The sequence below is a fragment of the Rattus norvegicus genome, chromosome 8 (assembly GCF_036323735.1).
Source record: "Rattus norvegicus strain BN/NHsdMcwi chromosome 8, GRCr8, whole genome shotgun sequence".
Lineage (NCBI taxonomy): Eukaryota > Metazoa > Chordata > Mammalia > Rodentia > Muridae > Rattus > Rattus norvegicus.
In genome coordinates this window covers 131,961,083-131,984,557 of record NC_086026.1, presented here as the reverse complement: position 1 = coordinate 131,984,557, position 23,475 = coordinate 131,961,083, and the positions used below count along the sequence as shown (strand labels likewise).

At 47.2% G+C, this 23,475-nt stretch overlaps 1 protein-coding gene across 3 annotated transcripts in view; it reads right to left on the bottom strand.

The window, feature by feature from the left end:
- Window positions 1-691: 691 nt before the first annotated feature.
- The window catches only part of Lars2 (leucyl-tRNA synthetase 2, mitochondrial), a 96,139-nt gene continuing 73,355 nt past the window's right edge, over window positions 692-23,475 (bottom strand). For 2 of the 3 annotated variants that reach the window (XM_008766727.4, NM_001413842.1), the window contains 9 exons: window positions 22,945-23,043; window positions 19,259-19,396; window positions 11,413-11,513; window positions 10,822-11,004; window positions 9,575-9,744; window positions 8,226-8,303; window positions 7,223-7,334; window positions 3,710-3,837; window positions 692-1,870 (listed from right to left, as the gene is read on the bottom strand). In XM_008766727.4, coding sequence (XP_008764949.1) covers window positions 1,691-1,870; window positions 3,710-3,837; window positions 7,223-7,334; window positions 8,226-8,303; window positions 9,575-9,744; window positions 10,822-11,004; window positions 11,413-11,513; window positions 19,259-19,396; window positions 22,945-23,043 — 1,189 coding nt within the window. In that variant the 3' untranslated portion in view covers window positions 692-1,690. The other variant, XM_063265860.1, reaches the window with a different exon arrangement.

Below are 23,475 nucleotides of genomic sequence, written 5' to 3'. Positions count from 1 at the left end.
TGGCTCAACCTTAGCACACACCTTTAATCACTTTGGCTGGAATATAGACACACCCTTAGCATACACCTTCACTTCCAAACAATGAAGGTAAAGTAAGCTTGCAGAAGGAAGCACCTATGTTTGAAAGTGATGTCTAATTGAGTGGCAAAACGATGAATCAGAGAAAGATTCGACAGAATAGGATATGCCAGAGCTCTGGAAAAGAGTGAAGAAAGGGAAGCTAATTAAGAGAGGGCAATGCAGAGAAAGGGGGGAAAGAGGGCAGTTTTACTGGGAGAGTTTTACAGAGGAAGGCTGGAGAACAAGCTAGACACAGGTGAAGACAGAGAAAAACAGAATGAGAAGGAGCCAGAAGCCTAGAACAGATTGCTAGAGTTAGTTTGAGGTCAAGCAGATCGATTCAGGACACACACACACACACACACACACACACACACACACACACACACAGAGAGAGAGGGGGGGGGCAGGTCAGACTGGATCAGACAGTGTCAGCTTGTGGAGGAGTTTGAGCTACAACAGCTGGATCAGCCAGCCAGAGCTCAGAAAGAACAAGAAAGGGTCTCAGAGGCTGAAAACATTCTAGACCTAAATTAGATGGTATGGAGGCTAGAAGCTTTCAGACTAGGCCCAGGTTAGCAGACTGAGTCAATAAGCCTCTGAGAAGACAGTCGCTTCAGGAGAATAAAAGTTGCACTTACAGTGATATGTTTATGACATTAAAAGGCATCTGAAGGCATGAGATGACATTACAGCCACTTCTGGGTGACTTCAGATTACAGATACAGAGCTTGTTCAGGTCATGACTGTAATAGCATTTTACTGATGACCCACATAAAGTCAGCTTTGCCTAATTTACTGGTCCACACCTGTTATGATATAGCTGTCTCCCACACAGGACGTGTCACACCCAGGAAGCAACAGTTCTGTTCTTCTCTGATGAACTTGCTTTTGTTAGTAACACTACAGGGGCCAACTCAATGACAGTGGTGTCACTATCTGGGGCCCCTGTGAGCCATCTGGGGTTCAAGCCCCCCACTGGGCTGTGATGGGGTTCTGGTGAGGATCAGCAGCTCAGAACAATGCTCTACTCACCACAGAGCACACTCTACATGTTGAAACAGTGGCTGTGATTCAGTCCTTCTGTTCAGACTCAAAAGTGGAGTCCTGTCCCAGAGCATTCATTAAACTCAGAACAGACCACCCGGTGGGAGTGGACGAGACCTGTGTGACATAGTTGAAGGGTGCTGGAGACATCTGCAGAACAATTTGCAGAGACACCTGTGTCCATGTCCAGTTCCACAGTTGAACAGCCAACTATTGTGCAGGTCCTGGGCCTAAGTGGCTCCTCTGGTCTACCCGACCACTGGGAAGAACCTGAGACAGCACCATGGTGAGGTGCAAAGCTCCTGGCGAGCTCGCCAGCCTTGCCCGCTTCTTACTCCAACTCGGCAGCATCTCTGGCGGCTTCATGCCCTGAGTGGAAGTGGAGGGGTACAGGACAACTGAATGAATCTTCTCCTCTCATTCGTCTTTGCCCACATCCATTCTCACCTAGGTCTAGACTGCAGCACACAGGCCTCCTGCTGACTCCAGTTGGTCCTGGCACAAAAGCCAATGTCCCTGATGTTTGTCTCATTGTCTCAGCTAACATTCCTTCCCTTGATCTGGACAGAGGAGGAAGCCCCAGTCACTCCTTCACCAAGAAGTTGATGAGGGCCGTCCTGGGGGAGAGGAAGGCCTTCCTGATGCTTCTCCCCTGCAGCAGCTTGATGCCTAGTTCACTCTGGAGAACAAATTCATGGACTTTGTCCTGGTCTTGGGCAACATGCTGGGGCACAGGGATCTTGCCACAGGCTTTGTTGTTGATCTGAGAAGAAAAAGAACAGAAAGAGTGAGGGAGTTCCCAGGGAGGTAGGGTGAGGAGGCTCAGACTCAAGCTCAGCATTCTGTCTGAGCATGGCTTCCTGTGGCACAGGTTTGGCACAAGTACACTGGAGCCAGGCTGGCCAGACGGCTCTCAGGAGATGTTTTGTTTCTCAGCCTCCAGGGTGGAGTGTAATGCTGGCACCTTCCACAGCACATGCTCACCTTGTTTATTCTTTCCCTTCTTTTGTGCTCTTCTGTCTCCCTGGACTTTAGGCTCCATGAAGATAGGAACCCTGTTGCCCGACTGGGACTTTGTTTCTGTTGAGACAAACTCTTACCATATAGCCCTGGCAGCATCACACTTACAGTGGTCCACCTGCTTCAGATTCTCAAGTGCTGAGACCACAGGGCAAACCACAGTGCCAGGCTTTTGTTTGATTTGTACCCCTAGAACCTAGCACTGTGCCTGGCCTCGAGTCAGGACTGGACATGGGTAAAGTAAGTCATTTCTTTGAGCTTGTTTCCTTAACTAAGAATGGTGTAGCCTCCTGTAGAATAAGACAAGGAAAATCACATCGGGATGAAAATGACCTACTTCCAGTCCACCTGTCACCCAGAGGATCAGGTGAAAAAACCAATCCCTATCTTCATCGTCTGCCACATGAGCCATAGCATTTTCCTCATATTAAACAAACGGAACCTGCATAGAGGGAACATACAGGGACCTAGTGTTTACATAAAAAGGTTTAAGGGGAAAACAAAAAGGCCCAATTCTTGCTGGGTCTGGTGGCGCAGGTCTGTAACTCTAGATAGCTTGGAGGCTGAGGCAAGAGGACAGTTCAGGGCTAATGTAGGTTACAGATCAAGTTCAAGATCAGTTTGGGCAATTTACCGAGACCTGGTCTTAAAGTGAGAAATAAGAAGAGGGCTGGGAATGCAGCTAAACAGGACACTACTTGACCAGAATGCACTGGGCTCTAGGCTCAACCCCAGAAGCTAAAAACAAAATAAAACAAAAATTTGAACTTTGGGCTGGGCATGGTGGTGCATGCCTTTAATCCCAACACTCAGGAGGCAGAGGTAGAGGCAGGAGGATTTCTGTGAGTTTGAGGCCAGCTGAGTCTACAGAGCATAGAGAAACCTTGTCTTAAAACAAAACAAAAATAAAAACAAAACAAAAACAAAACCTTTGACTTTCCCCCCCTACATTATACTCTTATATATCGAAAATGATACAGTTACCAAAAAGTTTTATGTAGCTTTACTGAGATATGTTTGAGATTATACACACACACACACACACACACACACACACACACACACACACACACGTGAGTGGGTAGTCTCCTGCATGTATATTTGTGTACCATATGCATGCCTGGTGCCAGTGGAGACCAGAAGAGGGCACCAGAGCCCATGGAACTGTAGTTACAGATGGCTGTCAGCCACCATGTGGGTGCTGGGTACCAAACTCACATCCTCTGGAAGAACGTCCAGTGCTCTTAACCATCAAGCCATTTCTCTAGCACAACAGAGGGATTCTTTACTGTTACCTTCTATGTGTGTCCCCTAAACCTACCCAGGTGCTCCTAAATGCAGCTGGAAGACCCTGGAGCCATTAAGGCAGACTGGGCTGGTGTTTCCCCTTTCCAGTCCTTCCAGGCCCTGAGAGTTGAAGCTTACATGTTTCTGGGATATACTGAAGGTCCAGAGAAGGGAACACAAACCTCTGTATTGTAGGCTTGGTCAGGAGGAAGGGGAGGCTGGGGGCTGGGGTGATGGGTCACTGGTAGGAGAGCGATAGTCTGTAGACCAGTCAGGCCCTGTGGGTGGCACTCACCAGAACAGCCATCTGAACCATATCAGGCTTCTGAAGAAACTGTGAGTCCACAGTGGGCCAGGCCTGAAGCATCACACCAGCATCCCAGGCATACCGGTCACAGAGCTTGCTTGGTACCAGCGCCAGGCCTGCAACACCAACACAGAAGGTCAGGCCACTCTGAACACACAGGGGCAATTCGTGAACAGGGTGCAAGGCTCTGCCCTTGGCTTAGAGCCTTCTGAGGAGGCGAGGGAAGTCCTGAATGGATAACTTTTTCCATGAGGCTGTGGACTGGCCACCCTGAGTAGTACTTGTGTTTCTGTTTCGCAGGTTTCTGCATTGGGTTCCTGTGCCAATATCAGAGATTCCTTATAAATTTTAAAACTTTTTCCTATTTGACACTCTTATGATTGTACGTATGGCTGATCAATGGGTTAGAAATCAAGATTGCTTAGGGCCTGAGGATCAAGTGGTGTGCTTCTGCACAGGGAGGAGCTGACCTCTTCCCACAGCTGGTGTGATCCCAGGTATCAGTTGGCTTTCTTTAACAGCATGCAGGGATGTGAGGATGGATGGACATGGGAGTCTGAAATGAGTGGACAAGCAGGCTGCCATGTCGTGGGGCTACCCTGTTGCTGGAGAAGGAATGGCTTCCTGAGAGCAGGCCCCAAGGACAGGCTGTCCTCACAAGCTTCTCCTGCCATGAGTATCGGGATCTGAAAATCTTGTCCCCAGCCCTTTTCACACAGAGTACACTGGACAGAAGGATGCCCTCAGCCCTCCTGGGAACTTAGCATTCTCACCCTACTCCATAATCTTGCCTCACTAGACCCCTCATGAACGGACTCTTGGCTCAGGGTGGGTCACAAGAATGGACAGCTGGGGCGTCTTCCTTTTGGAGCTAGGAATGGAACCCAGTGCCTCCAGCTAAGTAGGCCCAGCACTGGGATGTACCTCGGGATCTTCCTTTTCTCTAAGAACAATGCTTTATGTGTTCTTCATAAGAAGTTTATTCTTCTACGTATACTGCTTATGTGTGCATTACAGTTGTGCTGCGATGAACTTGAGGTTTGCATGTGTTAAGTAAGAACTCCACCACTGAGCTACACTCACAGCTCCTTTGTAGTTTGAAAAGATATTTACGTATACTGTGAAATCAGTTCAACAGTTTTCTTCTGGTTTCTTTGGAAAGTTTCATTTTTTTTTTCTATTTAACTTTCAAACTTACCAGTAATTTATTTTATTTATAATGTAAAAATTATCTTCAAAAACACAAAGTAAACTTTACACACCCAGTTATTGCATAAAGCTTTCTTTCCCCATTGATTTGTGGGTTTTCTTTTAAATATTATTATACTGGGATTGGTTTGGGACCACTGGCTTCGGATACTCAAAGTACGGGTATGCAAGCAGGTAGAACTTGGGCCAGGATGTGCGTCAACACATGCTGCTTCCTTTACTCAGAGGAAAAGATCCAGAGATGCAGGTCAGTGAGCAATGTCTGTTAGCATGAACACTACCTGGGTCTGACACCAGGACTGCAAACACACACGAAAAAACACAAGTGTGCATGCATGTGTATACAAACACAGGATCAGTCTTACTGAACCATGAGTTAGTAATTGCTCATTTACACCCATCACAAGTTCTCCTTCTTCTCACAGACTGAAACTAATAGACCTTAGGTAAGCCTGAGCAGTGGACAGGCCACTGCCTTGACTCAACTGCATTCACTGCAGCTTTTAAAGTTTTCCTGTCTGATACCTAGGTGATCGGTATTGCCAGTTACTAGGAAGGAAGTGAAGGCTCCTTAGGGCCCAAGGAGTACCGGCCTGGCCTCCTCCTCCCAGTGCCAAGCTGTCCTAGCCTCCTCTTGGTGCACACAGCAGGTCCTGGCCCGAGCTATTGTACTTCTCAATGAACTTAGTGGCCTTCTGATAAATGCAGGAAAGATCCCAGCTTCTTCCTCCTCTAAAGTAAAATGGAGGTCACAGAAAACAGACAATCGTGTCTTTATTTGCTGAGCTGGTAGGGGCTTGTCCTGTGACCCAGATGTATTGGGAAGGTTTCCAAAACATCCGTATGGAAGTCATACAGGATGCCTAGGAGATGAAAGGATCTTGAATAAAAATGTTCTGGACAGAAGCTGTTATAATTTCCACTGAGAAAAACAAGGAAGCCCAGACTTCCTGAAGTAATCAGGATGCATATTTATAGGGATGGTCCCTAGCCAGGCTTTCCCTGAATGGTGGGTGCAGCTTGGCTGCAAGGGTGGAGCTTAGTACCCTGCATATGTGCAGGTTTTGCCACTTTGCTCTTCTAAGTGAAAATAACCAACATGTGTATGGCAAATACAAAGACACAGCCAAGGTGAGAGGTCAACAAATGGGATTGGTCTGAATGCAGGAGGTGAGAGACACAGGCCTGGCCAGCATGCAGGGCCAGCATGCAGGGCCAGCTGCACCCTTTCATCCCCACTCTGGGGAGCTGACCTTCCTGCAGAAGACATAAACAAGCCTCCCCATTCCCACCTGAGGACTGGGTCCCAGGCTGCCTTGGTGGCCCACAGTGAATGCTGGAGGGCCGAGTGGTGGTCAGTTTCTGTGGGTGGCAATCCTCTTCTGGTGGCATTTTGGAGCTGCCCCTGCCCCCACCTCCCCATCCTTGTGTGTGCTACTGATCCCACTGAGTAGGCCAGGAGGCCCTGGGTCTGTGCTTACACTGCTTATAGAGATCATGGCAATTCCAAGAAAAGGAGCAGGAAGCAGGGGCACTGAACACTGACCTTTCCCAGAGGAATGAATTTGCTCAAATGTTTCTGGAAGAACAGCATCCAGATTGCATGAATATACCATCAGAAGCTGGGGAGTGGCTCAGTGGCAGAGCATACACTTAGCATGTACAAAGCTGGACTACGTTTCCAACACCATAAACTAACAACAAACAAACAAACAAAACTCATCAGAGGGCCTGGTGGGATGGAGACTCTGGATGAACATTTAGAAGTGCGTTGGATACCAAAACAGACAAAATCTGAATGAGCTTATGAGACGACAATGAAAACAGGCTGGGGTGAGTGGGTAAAAGTGCTTGTTGAGCAAGCTTGATGATCTGAGTTTGGATGCTCAGAACCCACGTAAAAGTTGGACCCAGTAACCTAAGCATCTGTAGTCCACGAGTGCTGCTATGGGGAGACAGAAGGTGGAGACAGGGGGAGAATCTCTAGTAGTTCTTGGGGCAGCTAACCTGACTTACACAGTAGGTAATAACACCCTGTTAATACCACACACACACAGAGAGAGAGAGAGAGAGAGAGAGAGAGAGAGAGAGAGAGAGAGAGAGAGAGAGAGAGAGAAAGAGAGAGGAGAGACAGGGGAGAGACAGAGGAGAGACAGAGACAGAGAGAAACTGAATCCTTAAGGGATGAAGAGTACTCTGACAGACTTTTGCTGAGCCACAACTAATGATCAACTAGAGGTTTGGACAAATGATAGTTAGTAGTACTAGTTGGACAAGGACACTTTTACATACCTGCCCAGAGTTCTGAGGTTATATGAGGGGCCAGGGGGGCAGCCATCACCAGCAGAGCACACAGAGCATCCTCAAACTCAGGGCTGTGGAGAACCAGTCTCTGAGAGGCTTGCTAAAGAGGAAGAAGAGGAACATTTGAGACTGAGGTACAAGTAAGCAGGGTGAGAAGGCAATGAATGAAGGCAATGCAGAGACTGAGCAGGTGGAAGAAACAGTCATTACTCTTTGCCCAAAAGACTAGACTTCTCTCTCAGAACACACACCCAGCGCTCACACACCCAGCGCTCACACACCCAGCTTCTCACACACCCAGCGCTCACAACTGCCCGCAAGGGCAGGGTTTGTACCCCATCTGACAAGTGGGGGGCTCAGTCGCAGCAGGCGAGGAAGAGCTGCTCTGGGAAGCACTCTGCAAGGCTTCCTATGTGTCGTGGCCTAGGGGAAAAGGCAAAGACTGTCTCCTAAGGTTCCCCACTGTGGAATACCAGGGCAAGGGTTCTCTCTGTCCACCAATTACTGACAAGTTCTTCCCTTGTCAAGAACAACTGCAGTAATGTGCAGCAAAAAGAAGAGCAGTACTGAAGGTAACAGCTCTTGTCAGTGGGGGTACTTCTGTGCCACCTCGGTTAAGCAAATATAAACACTATGGCTGCCAAGGAAACATTCAGGAAATCAGGTCATAGGGGAAGAAGGTTAGAACACAGAGAGGCCTAAGCCTGGCCGTGGCTTTGCAACTAGTCAGTCAGACATGGAGTCTAACCTTTCAGGCCTCCATGGCCTCTTAGGAGAGGCTTGCAGCTAGGAGGCAGAAGCAGGAGGATCATCATAAGTTGAAGGCCAGACTGGGCTGCACAGGAAGGACCCTGTCTCAGGAAAAGCAAATGGCTCTGCCCAGATAACCTTTAAAACCTTGAAGTAGTATGACAGGGATGTAACCATGGAAGGAATGTTCCCAACATTTTCACCCTCTCTCTGCAGCTACCCATGAGATCCAGCCGCTTACCGAGAGGGCACCGCTGAGTCCCATCAGCTGAGAAACTACGGAATTCAGGGCAAAGTCCTCTGTGAAATGGGTGGTCACCTGTTGATAAAGATTGATTTTTTTTTAAAAACTCACTTTCTTCAAAAACTCCTTTCCAGAAAAAAAGAGTGATAATAAACAAAGTCAGTGCTGTCTCCACTACTTAAGGCTGCCTCTCTTTCCATGTAACAGGCCTGACTGTTGTTTCCCAGAGCATATGCTTAAGAAGACAGTGCTCATTGCTGGACTAGGAGGCAGGAGCTACAGATCAGCAGCATAACGACCTGAGGGGCAGGTGATACAGATCAGGGAGTGCTCTCCATAGCCGGAGTGGGGCTTGGGGCTCACTCCCCACCACTGCATCTTTAAGATGTCAAGAGCTCACAGCTGTTGAAACAGCATCAATTATCTGACCTATGTTCAAGAGAGATACAGCATGGTATGAGAGCAACCACTTGGCAGCACTCAGATCCCCAGGTCACACTGGTGACTCCCTCTACCGGAAGGATGGAAATAAAGCTGAAGAAATGCCATTAGATAAGCAGGCTAGACCTAGAGCCATGGGTCACAAAAAACAAAAACAAAAACAAACAAACAAACAAGCCCTGCTATGTCATCACTGTCACCTGAGCTACAGCCCAGGTAGGAAGGGTCCTGGAGGCCTCCACAGACTTCAATCAGCACAGCTTCCCCCAGGCACTGCACACTCAAAACACCACCAGTCCCAAATTAGCAAGTGAAAAACAAATCGGCCTAAGAAGAATTTGGTTATCAGAAACCCATTGAGAATAACCTCATATTTGTAGAAACTGACCTAGAACAAGTCCAATGGACACTCGGTGCCAACGAAACCAAGTGGAAAAGCTGAGGGGCACAGGATGCTCGGTCTCATCTGTGCTCATCCCTCATTAGCTGTCGTACTTTAAGCAAGGCCTCGGACCTGTGTGAGTCTCAACCTCATCTATGAAACGAGAAGGTGTTTTATGGCCGTCTGTTGCTGTCAACTGTGCATCCCTGTCAATCAATACAATGCGCCATGTCTCATCAGAGATACTAGATCGGATCAACCTGCAGGTCAAGTCCAGAGACACAGGTGGCTTCTTGAGGTCTAGTGGAAGAAGGTGACAGGTAGGAGGGACAGCCACCATTTGAGAGTATCTCTTTCCATCAGGAAGTCTTTGTAAACAACCAAAGTAATGAGGGCAATTAAGGCGACAAGGCCACCTCACAAAGAAGACTCTTGTGGCACTCCAGCCTGAAGGCTTCACCGACCACTGGGCAAAGGCTCCCTCAGTAAACAGTGACACAGGGCCCAGTCCATGGACTCTGACCTGAGTTATGACTGCGTTTTTGTACTCCCAGAGGCTTCGGGCCTTGGCTTTCTCCTTGTTGTTCAGCAGCTGAGGCTGGGGGGCTGTCCCGGAAGTCCTTGCCTCAATGAATCTTGTTGTCAGGGACCACAACCGCTGTTGCCATCTTAGCACTCCAGGAAGTGCATCGGCTGCATTCGAGAAGACAAAGAAAGAGAGCTGGTAAGAAGGGAATGAGTCCTCCCAGAGTCAGTCACAACTCCTTTCAGGATCCCTGATGACCTGAGCAATGGCAGCAGGGCTGCTCAAAAGTAGCACACTGCCTTCTGGGTCAGCAAACTTGTGGTGACAGATACGCATTGGGGCCAACAGGAGGCTTAACACAGTTGCCACTACTAGTGAAGCTGGGATTTCATGAGGACAGGTGAGCTGCACAACATGCTGAGGAATAGCCCTGCGACACAGTGTGAGGTCAGCTAACTACCCCTCTCCTTGCCAGGTGTGTCTGCTATGTATTCCAGACGTGTTCACCAAGTCTAACCACTGCTCTGACCTGGGGAAGCAGAACAGACCAGCTGGTGGTTCTGGGTCACACAGCTGACCAAGTGAGTATGGGTGCAGATGCCTGAACCCTATGGCTACTGGGCTGGATATTCTCAAGAGTGGGGACACAGCAGGGACAGCTGGAGACTTGCCCGCGTACAAAAGAGAAAGCTGAGCGAGTGCCTACCCAGTTCTGCATGTCCTGCCTGTTACTTAGAGGCAGTTTGCTAGGGCTTTCGTCTGCCACAACTGTCCAGATCCACCACCATAAGATACAGTGAGAAGCCAGCCAATCCTCATATAGAACGGACTCCTCCCACAGCCACTGGCTTCCGCTTCCCAAATCCACATCCAGGCAGATCACAAGGGCAAAACCAACGTTTTGGAGAAACAAATCTCATCCCTGAAGTGGCCAGAGTGGCTGATAGGTTGCACGTGTCCCAGTATCCAGGCATCATCTCACATTATAATCAGCACAGAGTCTGCAATGGTGTGGATATCTGGGACCCACGAGGACTGGAAATGTGCACAGGCAGTGGGAACCCCCTTCACGCCCACCACAGGGACAAGGCCCCTGAACAGTGGAGAGCTAGTGCCTTGGAGAGGGACAGAAGCCTACACAAGATTACTTATAGAATTCTCCATTTCTGTTTCCAGCAAGAAACACTTCCTTCCCCAGTTCCTCCCGAGCCCAGGCAGCCAGTAAAGGAAGCAGGCAGACTCACTCTTCACATCCCACAAGATGTCCTTCTCAGGAGGGGCTGCAAAGAGGATGTAGAGCCGGATTGTGTCAATTCCATACTGGGCCACAATCTCCTCAGGGTCCACGCCATTGTGTTTGGACTTGCTCATCTTCTCCCACGTCACCTCTAACCTCTCTTTCGTTTTTGCACAAACAGGAGTAGGACCTAGATGCCAAAAGAGTACTCAGGAACAATACATGATTCCCAATGGGTCCTGACAGGGGAGGTGTGGGAAGTGGGCAGGGTAGAAATTCCATACTTTGAACTTTGCATGGAGGCCTGAGGGAAAAGATCCTAGAAGACTCCATGCTCTGAGTCTGAGGCTCTCTCCAGCAACGGGCTGTCAGATAAAGCTGGGCAAGGCGGAGGTGTCCAAGGAAATACTATATTACACAGGATGGGGCTGGGTACGAAGTTATATACCCAGTCCCAGGAGCAGCCCACAGAGGCCTGACCAGGATCTGTCCTGGATTCAACAACCAGCTGGGGTCCAATAGCAGATGCTGGCTTCTTAAGAGCTTCTGGCCCTGGCCGTGGTTCTTACCTTTCCCAGCCAGGTTGGGCCCTCCTTACCTGTGAAATCTATGTCTTCCCTCTTCAGACACTGCCCAGACAGAAGGTGAAATGTCTGTCCCTTAATGAGGCCTTGGGCCAGGAGTTTATGGAAAGGCTCCCTGAGGAAAGATCACACACAGACACAAAATGGTGGCAGGGTGGGTGGAGCAGCCAGGACACTAGGTATCCAGAGAGCATCACTACTGACCACACCTTAGAGTAGGCTCCTTGGATACCATTAGTATCATTGAGTCAGAGCAGCAGTCAGGTTTAAGTACAGATCCACTCTGTGCTGAAGAGAAGTGAAAGAGCACAGGCCTCAGATCTGGAAGCCCTGGCTCTCACCTACTTCTACCCATGAGCCACAAAAGCCACTTACTGGCTGTGGGAGTCCAGTTTGCTAACCTATAACATGGGAGCAAAAAAAGCTTGCTAAGCTATGAATGGGAAGATGGGATCAAGTGACTGATGCAAATAGAGCCAGTGTCAGCTACACATCAGGCTCAGCGCAGCAGGGCCTAGAGGGAGGACTGAAGGCTGTCTGTCTTTGTGAAGGGTGCTTACTATTTCCCTTAACATAGTACCCGCTCAGAAGTACTGTCTTCAAGTTTTAGATCTGATGAGTTGGACAGGAATGGGTCATTTCTACTAAAATCTAAGTATTATCTACCTGTCCTTCCTGGCCCATTACACTCTAAGGAGGCAGCTACCAACAGCTGGTGTGTGTGTTAGTTACTTGTGGTGGTTTGGCCTCCATAGACTTAGTGTTTAAATGCTTGGTCCATAGGGAGTGGCACTAGGTGTAGCCTTGTTGGAGGAAAGATAATACCATGCGGTGGGGCTTTGAAGTCTTATATTTGCTCAAGCTCTACCCAGTGTGGACTTCTCACATCAAGATGCAGAACTCTCAGCTACTCCAGCACCACGTCTGCCTGCACACTGCCATACCTACTTCCTGTCATGCTGATCATGGACTGAACTGAACCTGCAAGCCAGCCCCAATGAAATGTTTCATGTGTAAGAGTTGTCTTGGTCATGGTGTCTCTTCACAGCAATAAAACCCTGAGACACCATGACAAAACAACCTGACCAAGGCGACTTACAAACAAAAGTATCTAATTTGGAGATCATGAGTGCAGAGGGCTGGAGTTCATGACCATCGTAGTTGGGAAGTACAGCAGCAGGCAAGGCAGTCATGGTGAGTCCTCCAGAAGAGCAGCCAGTGATCATAACTGCTGAGCCATCCATGTTCCAGTCCTGTGCCCACATATACCTCCCCCAAGTCCTCTGACAAGGTCCCACTCTGCAGCCCTGGCTGGACTTGAACTCTCTATGTAGACTAAACTCAGAGATCTGCCTACCTCTGTCCCCTGGGTGCTGAGATTAAAGGCATATGCCACCACAGTCACCACAGTGGTTTATTCTTAAGAAACACTCAATTTCTTTACCCTATTTTATTTTATTTTCTAAGAATCTGTCCGATTCTATTTTGATGCATTTCAGCACCACCCTATGCAAGTTTTTCATGTTGCTCTGGACAACTAGAGGCTCACTCGTTTACACTGCCATGCAGACCTTCCAACACTCCAGCTCTGGGGTGCAAGTTCACTGACATGGGGTTGGGGGGTAAGGGTGAGCAGATATTGGGGAACCTCTACTCAGGGAATCAGAAATCCAGAAACCTAAACAGGCCCAACAAGCTATAGACCAGGTTAGTCTTGCAGGTTGATCCTATAAGGTCCTTATTTCATATTCAAGGTCATCCAATTTAGGTGAGTAGGGGCCCAAGTGGTCCCTGTCCAACAGCTACGGGTGGGTAGTAACAAGGAGAAGGACATTTTCTAGTAGATTCAAGAGAGCAGACAGAGATTGTCAGAGATGAGAGCCAGAAACAAGATTCCTGACCTTTGTGTGTGTCAGTCCCATACTGCACCATAATCTCCTCAGGGTCCAGGTGCTAAGTACATGTTCTGCCTGAGATGTAGCCCATCATCCTGTTCTAAAGGTCTTTTAGTGAGCATGTATGTGTGTGTGCGCACACCCAGTGCTTGCATAGGAGTATAAGGAAGCAATGGTGAGGGGCTGGTCAGTAGTTAAGAGCAGTGGCTGCTTTTCAGAGGTTCCAAGTTCAACTGATGCTGTCTTCTGGTATACAGATATTTACTTGTTTTAGTACAAAGCCCTAAAACAAGTAAATAAAGTAAAATAAGTAAATAAATCTTAAAAACAAAAAACAAAAAACGAAGCAATGGTGAGAGATGGGGCACATTTACAAAGGTGGAAAAAATCAAGTGCAGTTAACATTCAAAAGGAAATGCTGAGTATCATGTTTGTGGGGCCCTATTCAGTGCATAAACACATTTGTTGATGTTACAGGATCAAATGAGCATGCTACTGTGTCAAGATAGAAGGGATTCCTCTATGTGCACCAAAGTGTCAAGTGGACGAGGACCAACCAGCACAGCCACTTTTTGCTGAGCAGGTGAAGGCAGCTCTGGATGCAGATACATCTAAGATGAACAGCACATTAAGGAACGCACTGCAGAGTAGGAGCACTGTAGCTCAACAGCAAGGCACCGCCAGTGAGCTCCACAGGCTCATCTGGGTACACCCAGGTGCATGCTTATCTCCTTTCTCACACTGGGCACAGTCACACTTAAGAGGAACTCAGGGAAGTGGAAGTGTGGCTCTGTAGTACAATGCATGCTTACCATACACAAGGCCCTGGATTTATGCTCAGTATCAAAAACATGTCTAGAGCAAGTTAAATCAGCAGCATTAAGACTCAGTTCCCGGGCATATGGCTACCTACCTGTACCTCAGCTACTCAGAAAGCTGAGACAGGATGATCCTGAGTTTGAGGCCAGCCTAGGATATACATGACCTTTTCTGAAAGAAATAAAAAAGACTTAAAGATAGGGAGTTGGAATCCTGTTATTTATTATCATTGAGGTTTTGTTTGGTTTTGTTTTTTATATAATCAAGTGACCCAGCACTGCCACCTTCTCGGGATGTGTAGAACTGCAACTTGCCAGCCAGACCCTGACCCTGGCTTTTTTATCTACCTAACTGTACCCTGGCTTTTAAATCTCACTCTCTTCCACTCCCTTTCTCTCTCTTCCTCCCTCTCTCTGTCTTTCTCTCCCCCCCGTCTTTCCCCACTCCCTTTCTCTCTCTTCCTCCCTCTCTCTGTCTTTCTCTCCCCCCGTCTTTCCCCATTCCCTTTCTCTTCTTTTCTCCTTCCCTTCCCTCTCCTCCTCCTCCTCTCTCTCCTCTTTTTCCTCCCTCTCTCTCTCCTCTCTTCCCACTCCCTCTCACTGTCTCTATTTCCCCCTCCTTTATCCTTCCTGTGTTTAAAGCAAACTGTCAAATGACAATTAGCACTCACACTGAAAAGTACACTAGTTCTAGGGTAGGCACAAGTTGGTGAATCTTCATGACACAGACACCTGTGTAAACACAGGCGTGCAAACAGCACCTAGTGTGGCCCTCATCTCCAGGCACTGTCTCCACTGCCATCTCGCTAGTTAGACTACTACCCAAATTATTTACTTTTCTATTTCAAAATTACTACAAAGAGCTTCTGAGTGAGGGCCCCAGGGTGTCCACAGTGGCCTTTTCTCCATAATTGGCAGGTGTCTGTAGGACAGCATTGTACCAAGACCAAGACTCTGATAATGAATGTGTCTCAATTTCTGAAATTTATGCTACTAGATCTCTGAAGTCCATCTAGACTCCAGCTTCTCCCAGTTACAGCCCAGCAGGCACTGTCTCAGACAGTTGATTTAGCATAGGGATGATAAAACTTGGCATGGGGAAGGGGCAGGAGCTGGAGAGATGGCTCAGTAATTAAGAGCACTAGTTGTCCAAGTTGATTCCCAGCACCTATAAGTCATCTTATGTCTTTCGCTCCAGTTCCAGGGATCCAATACCCTTTTCTGGTCTGACACTACATATGTGAACAGACATGCATGCAGGCAAAACACCCACATGAATAAAACGATTTTAAAATGGCATGAGTTCCAGTGGCCTGGCTATGGCTTCCAGGCTCCCCTGAGTCTCAGCAGCCCTTCACTTCTGCAGACTTCTTTGAGCCAATGTGGCTGGCTCTCCTGGAAAGGCAGATATGGTCTACATTAGCCAAGAGAATGAAAGACTCCTGCATCACAGAGGTATCTTTCAAGAGAAGGAGGGTGGGGAGGCGCCATGTTGGGCCTCTCTGCCTCCTGTGAGACCCTGGTCCTCCTGACCCCTTCGATTGCACCCCTGGAGGCAGGTTATTTTCATTGACACTGAAGCATGACCTGTGTGAGCAGGAAGATAAGTGCTGGAGTCCTCACCGTTACTGGTTAAGTCCAGGCTCCTCCTCTGTCCAACGTTTAAAGGATGGAAAGAAGGAAGAGAGGAAGCAAGCTCAGGACATTCTCAGCATAGATTGACAGGTTACTTTAGGTGTAATTTCTATGAATACTGAAGCCCTGGACAGACAGCTGCCCATTCCCCTGACCAGGTGACTGCTGATGTAGAACCAGAAAGAAACCAAGTTGAAAGAAACCAACCTGCCATCACCCAAAATTACCAGGAACCTCCCTGGGTCTCCTTTTTGCAGACTACATTCTGTAAATGGCTGCTTTTTTAAATTATTATGTAACCACTGCAAAAGTCTGGCTGGGTGGTGCACTCTATAAACAATCCCAACACTGAGGGAGGAAGAACAAGAGTTCTAGGCTGGCCTGGGCCAGATAGCGAGTGTAGAAAAAAGAAAACGCATAAACTAAATTTCCATGTGGCCATGATAGTAACAGGACCTACATCTCACAACCAGCAGCTCTGTTCTTACAGACACAGAACTGTACAATGAACTGAGGAGCATGACCTAGACCATAAGCATGCTAACTAACTATCTGATGGGCTCAGTGATATCAGCGTTTAGTGTCCTGATGCAGATGTTGTTCTCACATTTCGAGGTCTCTGGGGTTAGAGGCAGACAGCAGGTTTCAGCACTCAGTCACCCCAGCATGTACTTCATACAGTGAACTCTAACCAGAGCTGGCAGGTGGAGCACCCAGCACCACCATTCTAACGAAGTTAAATTCCTGTCTGGTTTATGGAGAATCTGAGAGTTACAGACACACAGTTTTTGGTTGAGACAGGGCCAATCCTATTACCTTTGCCCTCCAAGTAGTGGGGTTCCAGGAAATAAGCAGATGGCGAGGCGGTGGGGGGGGCACCTTTAATCCCAGCACTCAGGAAGCAGAGGCAAACAGAGCTCTGTGAGTTTAAGGCCAGCTTGGTCTACAGAATGAGTTCTAGGACAGCTAGGACAGTTATACAGAGAAACCCTATCTCAAAAAATAAACAAACAAACAAAAATAAAAAGATGTTTGAAAATATGATGCTGAAATAAAATTACTTTTAGAGAAAAGAACAAATACATGGACCATCAATAAGGAAAACAAAAAGTCACACTGAAGGATTTATTCCAGACAAAAAGATTATTTGAGATGTTAAGTTGAGAGGGTGGAAGATGAGGAGGGCAGTAGCCAATTGGTTCCAGTGCAATACCAAAGAAACACGCCCATCGTGTGCTCTGGAATTTGACAGGGTGAATCTAAAGCTGATAAAGAAAACAAGGGTGTGGGCTGGAGAGATGGCTCAGTGGTTAAGAGCACTGACTGCTCTTCCAGAGGTTCTGAGTTCAAATCCCAGCAACCACATGGTGGCTCACAGCCATCTGTAATGAGATCCGATGCCCTCTTCTGATGTGTCTGAAGACAGCTACAGTGTACTCATATATAAGAAATAGATCTTTAAAAAAAAAGAAAGAAAAAAGAAAAAAGAAAACAAGGGTGTGATCAGAGAAAGATTCCCTGGAATGAAAAGGGCAAAGAGGAAGAGGACACTGAGATTTGTATATTAAAATAACAAAGGCTATAAATACCAAACCAGCACAACAGAGCTCAAGCCATCAGTGTATGGAGTAGAGATCCCACCAGCAGGTCCTAGTGGATGCAAAGCATTAATTCATGGTGAGGACCACAGAACAGTGGGGAGAGGGCTGAGATGTTCATGATGGAGCAAAGGCATGAAAAGCAATAGCCATGGAGGGGAAGGTTATTTTATTTTAGAGTGTGTGTGTGTGTGTGTGTGTGTGTGTGTGTGTGTGTGTGTGTTGGGGACTGGATCCAGGGTTTAGTACATACCAGGCCACGGAACCCCATCTTCAACCCCAATATTAAGTTTTACTATATTAGACTAAGGATTTCTCTTCATTAAAGCATGCAATAAATAAGAGATAAGCCAAGAATAAGGAAATATTTGGCAATGTATACAATGAAAACAATTAGCACAGAAATCTTCAAAGGTGAAGAGCCTCTGTGCTGCTGTGGCTGTATAAGGCAAGTTCTGCAACGGGAACTCCAGGCTGCACAATGGGATGTCCTCTGACTGCCACATGCATGCTGCGACACACAAGCCCCTCCCCACAATGGTGGAAAGAGGATGATGTGACTGGCAGGGGGCATCCTGTGAGCACCAAGGTATGAGTAAGGTATCGTTCTACTTCCCATACTGAATGTTCATTTACTTTTTATTTTTTGGTTCTTAGAGACAGGGTCTTATAGTGACAATTTGGTGATTAATTTTAGTTTCTTTAAAAAACAAAGCAAAATTATATAAGGTAGTATAAGAACGTTTTTGTTTTAATCCCAGGTGTGGGGCTGTTTTGAAGCATCTGACTATGATTTACCTCATGCTCTGGGAGGGACATGATTTTGCAGCTGCAGATGGTTTCTGTGACTTTGTGACATTTGGAATTCTGGGGACTTTTCAGAGGGTATAGAAGGCTGGGGCCCTGAGAGGTGGGGTGGGTGGTCCTGGTTGCTGTTGGTCCTGGTTTGTTAAGGAGTTGTGTGCCACGAAGAAACAACAATAGGAAGAAATCAGATATCCTGATGGGGAACTCAAACCTTCCCCATGGAACTCAACACCCCTAGTCAGCAGGAAGCAGTGTAAAGTCACCCCCTTTCTGACCCCTGACTTTATTCGGGGATCTCCTTCCTCTCCTCTCTATCCTTTTTTTTTTTCCCGCTTCCCTACTGTTTGGGGTTGAAAGGGTGGAGAAAAGAACCCACAAAGTAGCAAACACCAGTTACAGGGTCTTTCTATGTAGCCCAGGCTGGGTTCAAACCATGATCTTCTTGCCTCAGACTCCCAAGTATAATACATTAAACATGTATTTCATGGGGAAAAGCATGCACTATATCCTTGAGACAGTCTCTCCATATGGCCCAAAGCTCACAATGCAGCCAAGCCTAGCCTTAAGTTTGCACCCCTCCTCGTGTCTCTGCTTCCTGAGTTAGGATTACAGAGGTACACCACCCTTTCTTACATCTTTTGGATGCTGTGAGAACACATTATAGGCCAGCAGGAGAACTGTCAATGGATTTACAAAGCTGTCTTCCGTTGTGATACACAAGTGGCAGAGTGACGTTTTAGAGAAGAATTCAGCCAAGCTTAGAGGTACAGTTTACCCAGCATGACAAATGTGTGAGATGCTTCAGGACCTGCATAACATCACAACCCTCCTTTTTCCCTCAAAAGTAAAAACCTCAAATTACTTAACAGATGGATGCACTGAAAGCTGGATTCTACACAAGCCCAAAACATTCCACACCAAATGATTAACTAAGAGGTTTGTGTAAATGGACCTCAAATTGTAAAGATCTACAATGGCCTCTACAGTATATATGAAAAACAGATTTTTTTTTTTGGTATACACATATTATCTTGATTCCCAACAGATACCTGTTTCCAGTCACTGCTTGTGAACAGAACTGTTTTGTGAAACACTACAGATGCTCACCTGTGCTTCACCATCTTCTGACGGTGGCAAAAATGACTAAAGAATCGTGCATAGAACAAGTGCATGACAGCATGCTCTTTCCCTCCGATGTACAGATCCACAGGCATCCAGAAGTCTGCCAGTGCCGAGCTGAAAGGACTATAAGAAAGAGAAGTAGGCATTGTAATACCTTCTTTGCCACAACTGTATAAATTAGACCTACTGTAATGTGCATATGCCTTGAAAATAATTAATGTCAGAAAAAATGACTCTTTTAATAAGAGAAAAATGCATACAATAAGTAGAAAAGGAGCAGTGTTGACTGGATCACGAGCCATCCTCTGACCTCTGTGTGTGCACACACACACACTCATACTCACACGCACTAAACAAGTGTAATAAAAATGTAATTTTTGAGCCAGGAGGTAGTGGTGCAAGCCTTTAATCCCAGCATTGGGAGGAAGAGCAGGCGATCTCTGAGTTCGAGCTTGGTTTACAAAGTAAGTTCTAGGACAGCCAGGGCTACACAGAGAAACCCTGTCTCTAAAAACCAACAACAACAAATAATTTTTGAATAAAACAAGAACAAAAGAAAAAGATACCAGCAACAAAGCGTCTCCATAGGATGCTTATTTGAATGGTTAGCTTTAATTTTTAGTATGGTTAGACAATTGAGATTTTTAAAATTTTCACCAGTAGAGGGCAATAGTAGCATTTATAACAGAAATCAGCATGATATTAAATGTTCATTTTAAAACAGAAATCAATCTTATTTTTTTTCTTTTTCCGGAGCTGGAGACCGAACCCAGGGCCTTGCGCTTACTAGGCAGGTGCTCTACCACTGAGCTAAATCCCCAACCCCAATCTTATTTTTAAAGTGATTTGAAATAGCCAGTAAGCGTTCAAATATGGCTTACTGAAGGAATGAAATTTATCTAGGGCCTGTCATAAAACATTCTAGTAACTCTGTCTACTAGATGGATGTACAGAGTGGGAGGACTCCCCAGGTCATTTATTGGCTGCTGCCTTGGGAAAGAGCCACTGTGATTGGGAATAGAGCCCCCTGTTCCCAAGGTAACCCACCGCTCAAAGTTAACTGAGGAAATTTTGCTTTAGAGGATCTGTGCTCCCTGGCTTCAAAATTTCAGAGTTTTCTCTCCAATGCTATAAAGTATTTTCCCATATTATGCTCTTGGCCAAACAGCTCAGAAATAGAAACGGAAACACCGGTGGCAGGTGGCAGGTCAGGAAGCCTGGCCAAGCAGTGTGCCTCTTAACATAAGCTTCTTTGCAGTTACAACTATGTTAGAACTCTCTCAAAATTAAAATTAAAAAAAAAAGCTAAACAAGGTCACCCGAATCAACCAATCAAATGAACAAATACATTTCCAGCTGCCTTTTCTTTTTCTTCATGAAAAAAAAAAAAAGTTTCTTAAAGAAATTCAACTGTTGCTGGGCATGGCAGCATAGACTTTAATCCCCAAACTTGGAAAGCAGAGACAGGCTGATCTCTGTGAGTTCAGTACCAGCCTGGTCTACACAGCAAGTCCCAGGACAACCACGATTACTCAGTGAGGCCCTGTCTCAAATAAAAAAAAAATTATAGTAAGTAAATAAATGAATTCAACTGCTGCTCTGGGCAGCAGTAAAGCCAGAGTTGAGGGCAGTATTTAGCTCACAAGCAAGTTTAGGATAAATAACATTAGCTACTCAACTTATGTCCTACTTAGGACACCACTCCGGAAGACTCCAGACAATGCTGAATGGGGCAGCATGCCAGGCGATGTGTGCAGCTGTGCTGTTCACAGAGGGGCTATGCGGGGCTCAGCACAGCTGGGATGCAGCCTGAGAAGGGAGCCCTCCCTCACAGTCCCCTATGGCTCACGTGGAGATTCTCTGGGGTTCTCAGTCTCCCTGCATCTTTCAGGACCCCACTAATTTCTGAACTGAACACAAATTACGGAACCACAGCTCTGCTGCTCAAAACATGTCTTGAGCGTCTGTCTAACCAGAAATATGCCACTGTGCTGCTGACCCAGAATAGGGCACTTTCTTTGCTTGTGTTCAACAAAAGATACAATTGGGTAGAACAAGACCCTTCGAGCTCACAGACCCCTGCCTCAGTCTGGTGCTGGAGCTCCAGGTGTGTGCCTCCATGAGGGGAATGGAAACCTCATACGTGGATAATTCAGCTCCAGGGTATCTCTACCATGTGCAAGAGCAACCTGCTAAGGTCCGAGCAGAGTGTGTTTTCCTGGTTCTGGAATGGTTTTCTTTAGCTTCCGTGCTAGCTTTGCTTGGCTAACTCCTGCTCTCTCCTGTTTCTGTCTTGTCCAAGTCAAACAGCGCAGGAAAGTTTATCATGAAAAACCAGTGGTCTTAGCCTCAGTTCTTCCTGCACCCCGGCCTGAGCCTTTTGTTTTTTAAAGTCAGGGTCTCACTGTGTAGCACCCAGGTGCCTGGGACTCATTATTTAAACCGCGGATCTTCAACTCACAGATATCCACCTGCTTCTGCTTCCTGAGTGCAGGGAATAAAGATATTATCACACCTGGTTACCTGCTCACTTTTAATTCTATCCCTCTCCATCCGTCCTCTTCTCTCTCCCGCTTCCCCACCTCTCTCTTTGACATGGGGTCTTGTGTAGCCCAGGCTGACCTTGATCTCTTGATTTTCCAGTTCCTGCCTCCAGACTGCTGGGATTATACACATATGCCAACACTCTTGGCGTCCACTCTTACTTCAATATTTAAAAACGTTTATATTCATTATTGATTTGCACTTTAGGAGATTGATTGACCACATGCAGTATGAGTAAAAGCTTCTTAGCTCTCCCCAACACTGTCCCGTCTCTCTGCAGTCCACATCCGGCACCCTTGCCACCCCTACCACCCCCGCCACCCCTACCACCCCTGCCACCCCTACCACTCCCGCCACCCCTGCCACCCCCGCCACCCCTACCACCCCTGCCACCCCTACCACCCCTGCCCTGCCACCCCTACCACCCCTGCCACCCCTACCCCCCTGCCACCCCTGCCACCCCTGCCACCCCCGCCACCCCTACCCTGCCACCCCTGCCACCCCTACCCCCCCTGCCACCCCTACCACCACCCCTGCCACCCCTACCCCCCCTGCCACCCCTACCACCCCATAGTGTAGGGCATTCACATCCTCCTTTAGCTGTTTTTTGAAATTTATATTATAGATGGGATTTACTGGACTGAGTAATCTAAATTAATAATTAATGTGCTCGCATTAAAAGAGTCTTCTCTCCCGTACTCTAAGCTACCCCAAACCGAGAGCCTTGCATGAAGTATGCGGCTGACCAACAACAGCCACCACTGTGTCTACAGGCTCCTCTGGCCCAGTCCCTGGTCTCCATCTTCTTCCAGGAGAGGAAAAGGAGGGCACCAGTAAAAGGTGCATCTGCCACCTTGGGTTCGGAATGGTCATGTGCACTGGCATTTTTCCTACAGCCTTGCTGAGGCACTGAGAGCTCTGCTATGGTTGAGGTCCTCTGAATCCTCCTCCTCCTCCTGTCTCTGGGTGCCAGTTACACACGATGTGGGTGTTCCCTCTGCCAGCGCAGCTCTTCTCTCTATCCTACCCAGATATGTTCCCAGCACCTCCCTTGCATATTTAATTCTATCTTGGTTTTGCTTCATGGAGGATGCAAAGTGCTACCTGTTACACAGTAGGGACATTACCTATGAGTATTGTGAGGGTCCGTGTATCTGAAGTAGTACCATGCAGAATCCACAAAGGTGTCCATGGTGTCTGTCTCTCTCTTGGCTGATCCCTTGCACCTGAGAAAAGAAATTTATCAATTTACTTTTTTTCTAGGTTTCAGTGTAGTTCCCTCCAGCTATACTTGTGAGATGTTGGGCCTCCTGATATTTTACCTCTAGTAGCATAAGTTTGAGTGAGGGTGCTCTTGGAGAGCAGGGACAAGAGGAATGGAGTCTCCAAAAGGAACTTTCCATTCACTGAGCAAGTAAGAGCTGGAGTCTGTTTTCAATTTAAAAAGAAAAAGAAGGGTTGTGTGTTACATCCCAGATTTGTTAAGCAGCCCACACTGGCTCCATGAAGATTACAGAAGGAATCAGTCCTCCCACCCTACCTCAGGTCAGATGACCAAACCGGGCTCGCACCTGCATTTTAGTCAGGAGGCCTGGGCATGCTGGGATTGCTCAGGGCAGGAATTGCCAAGAGTCCCCAGGGAATCCTGTGTGCCACCA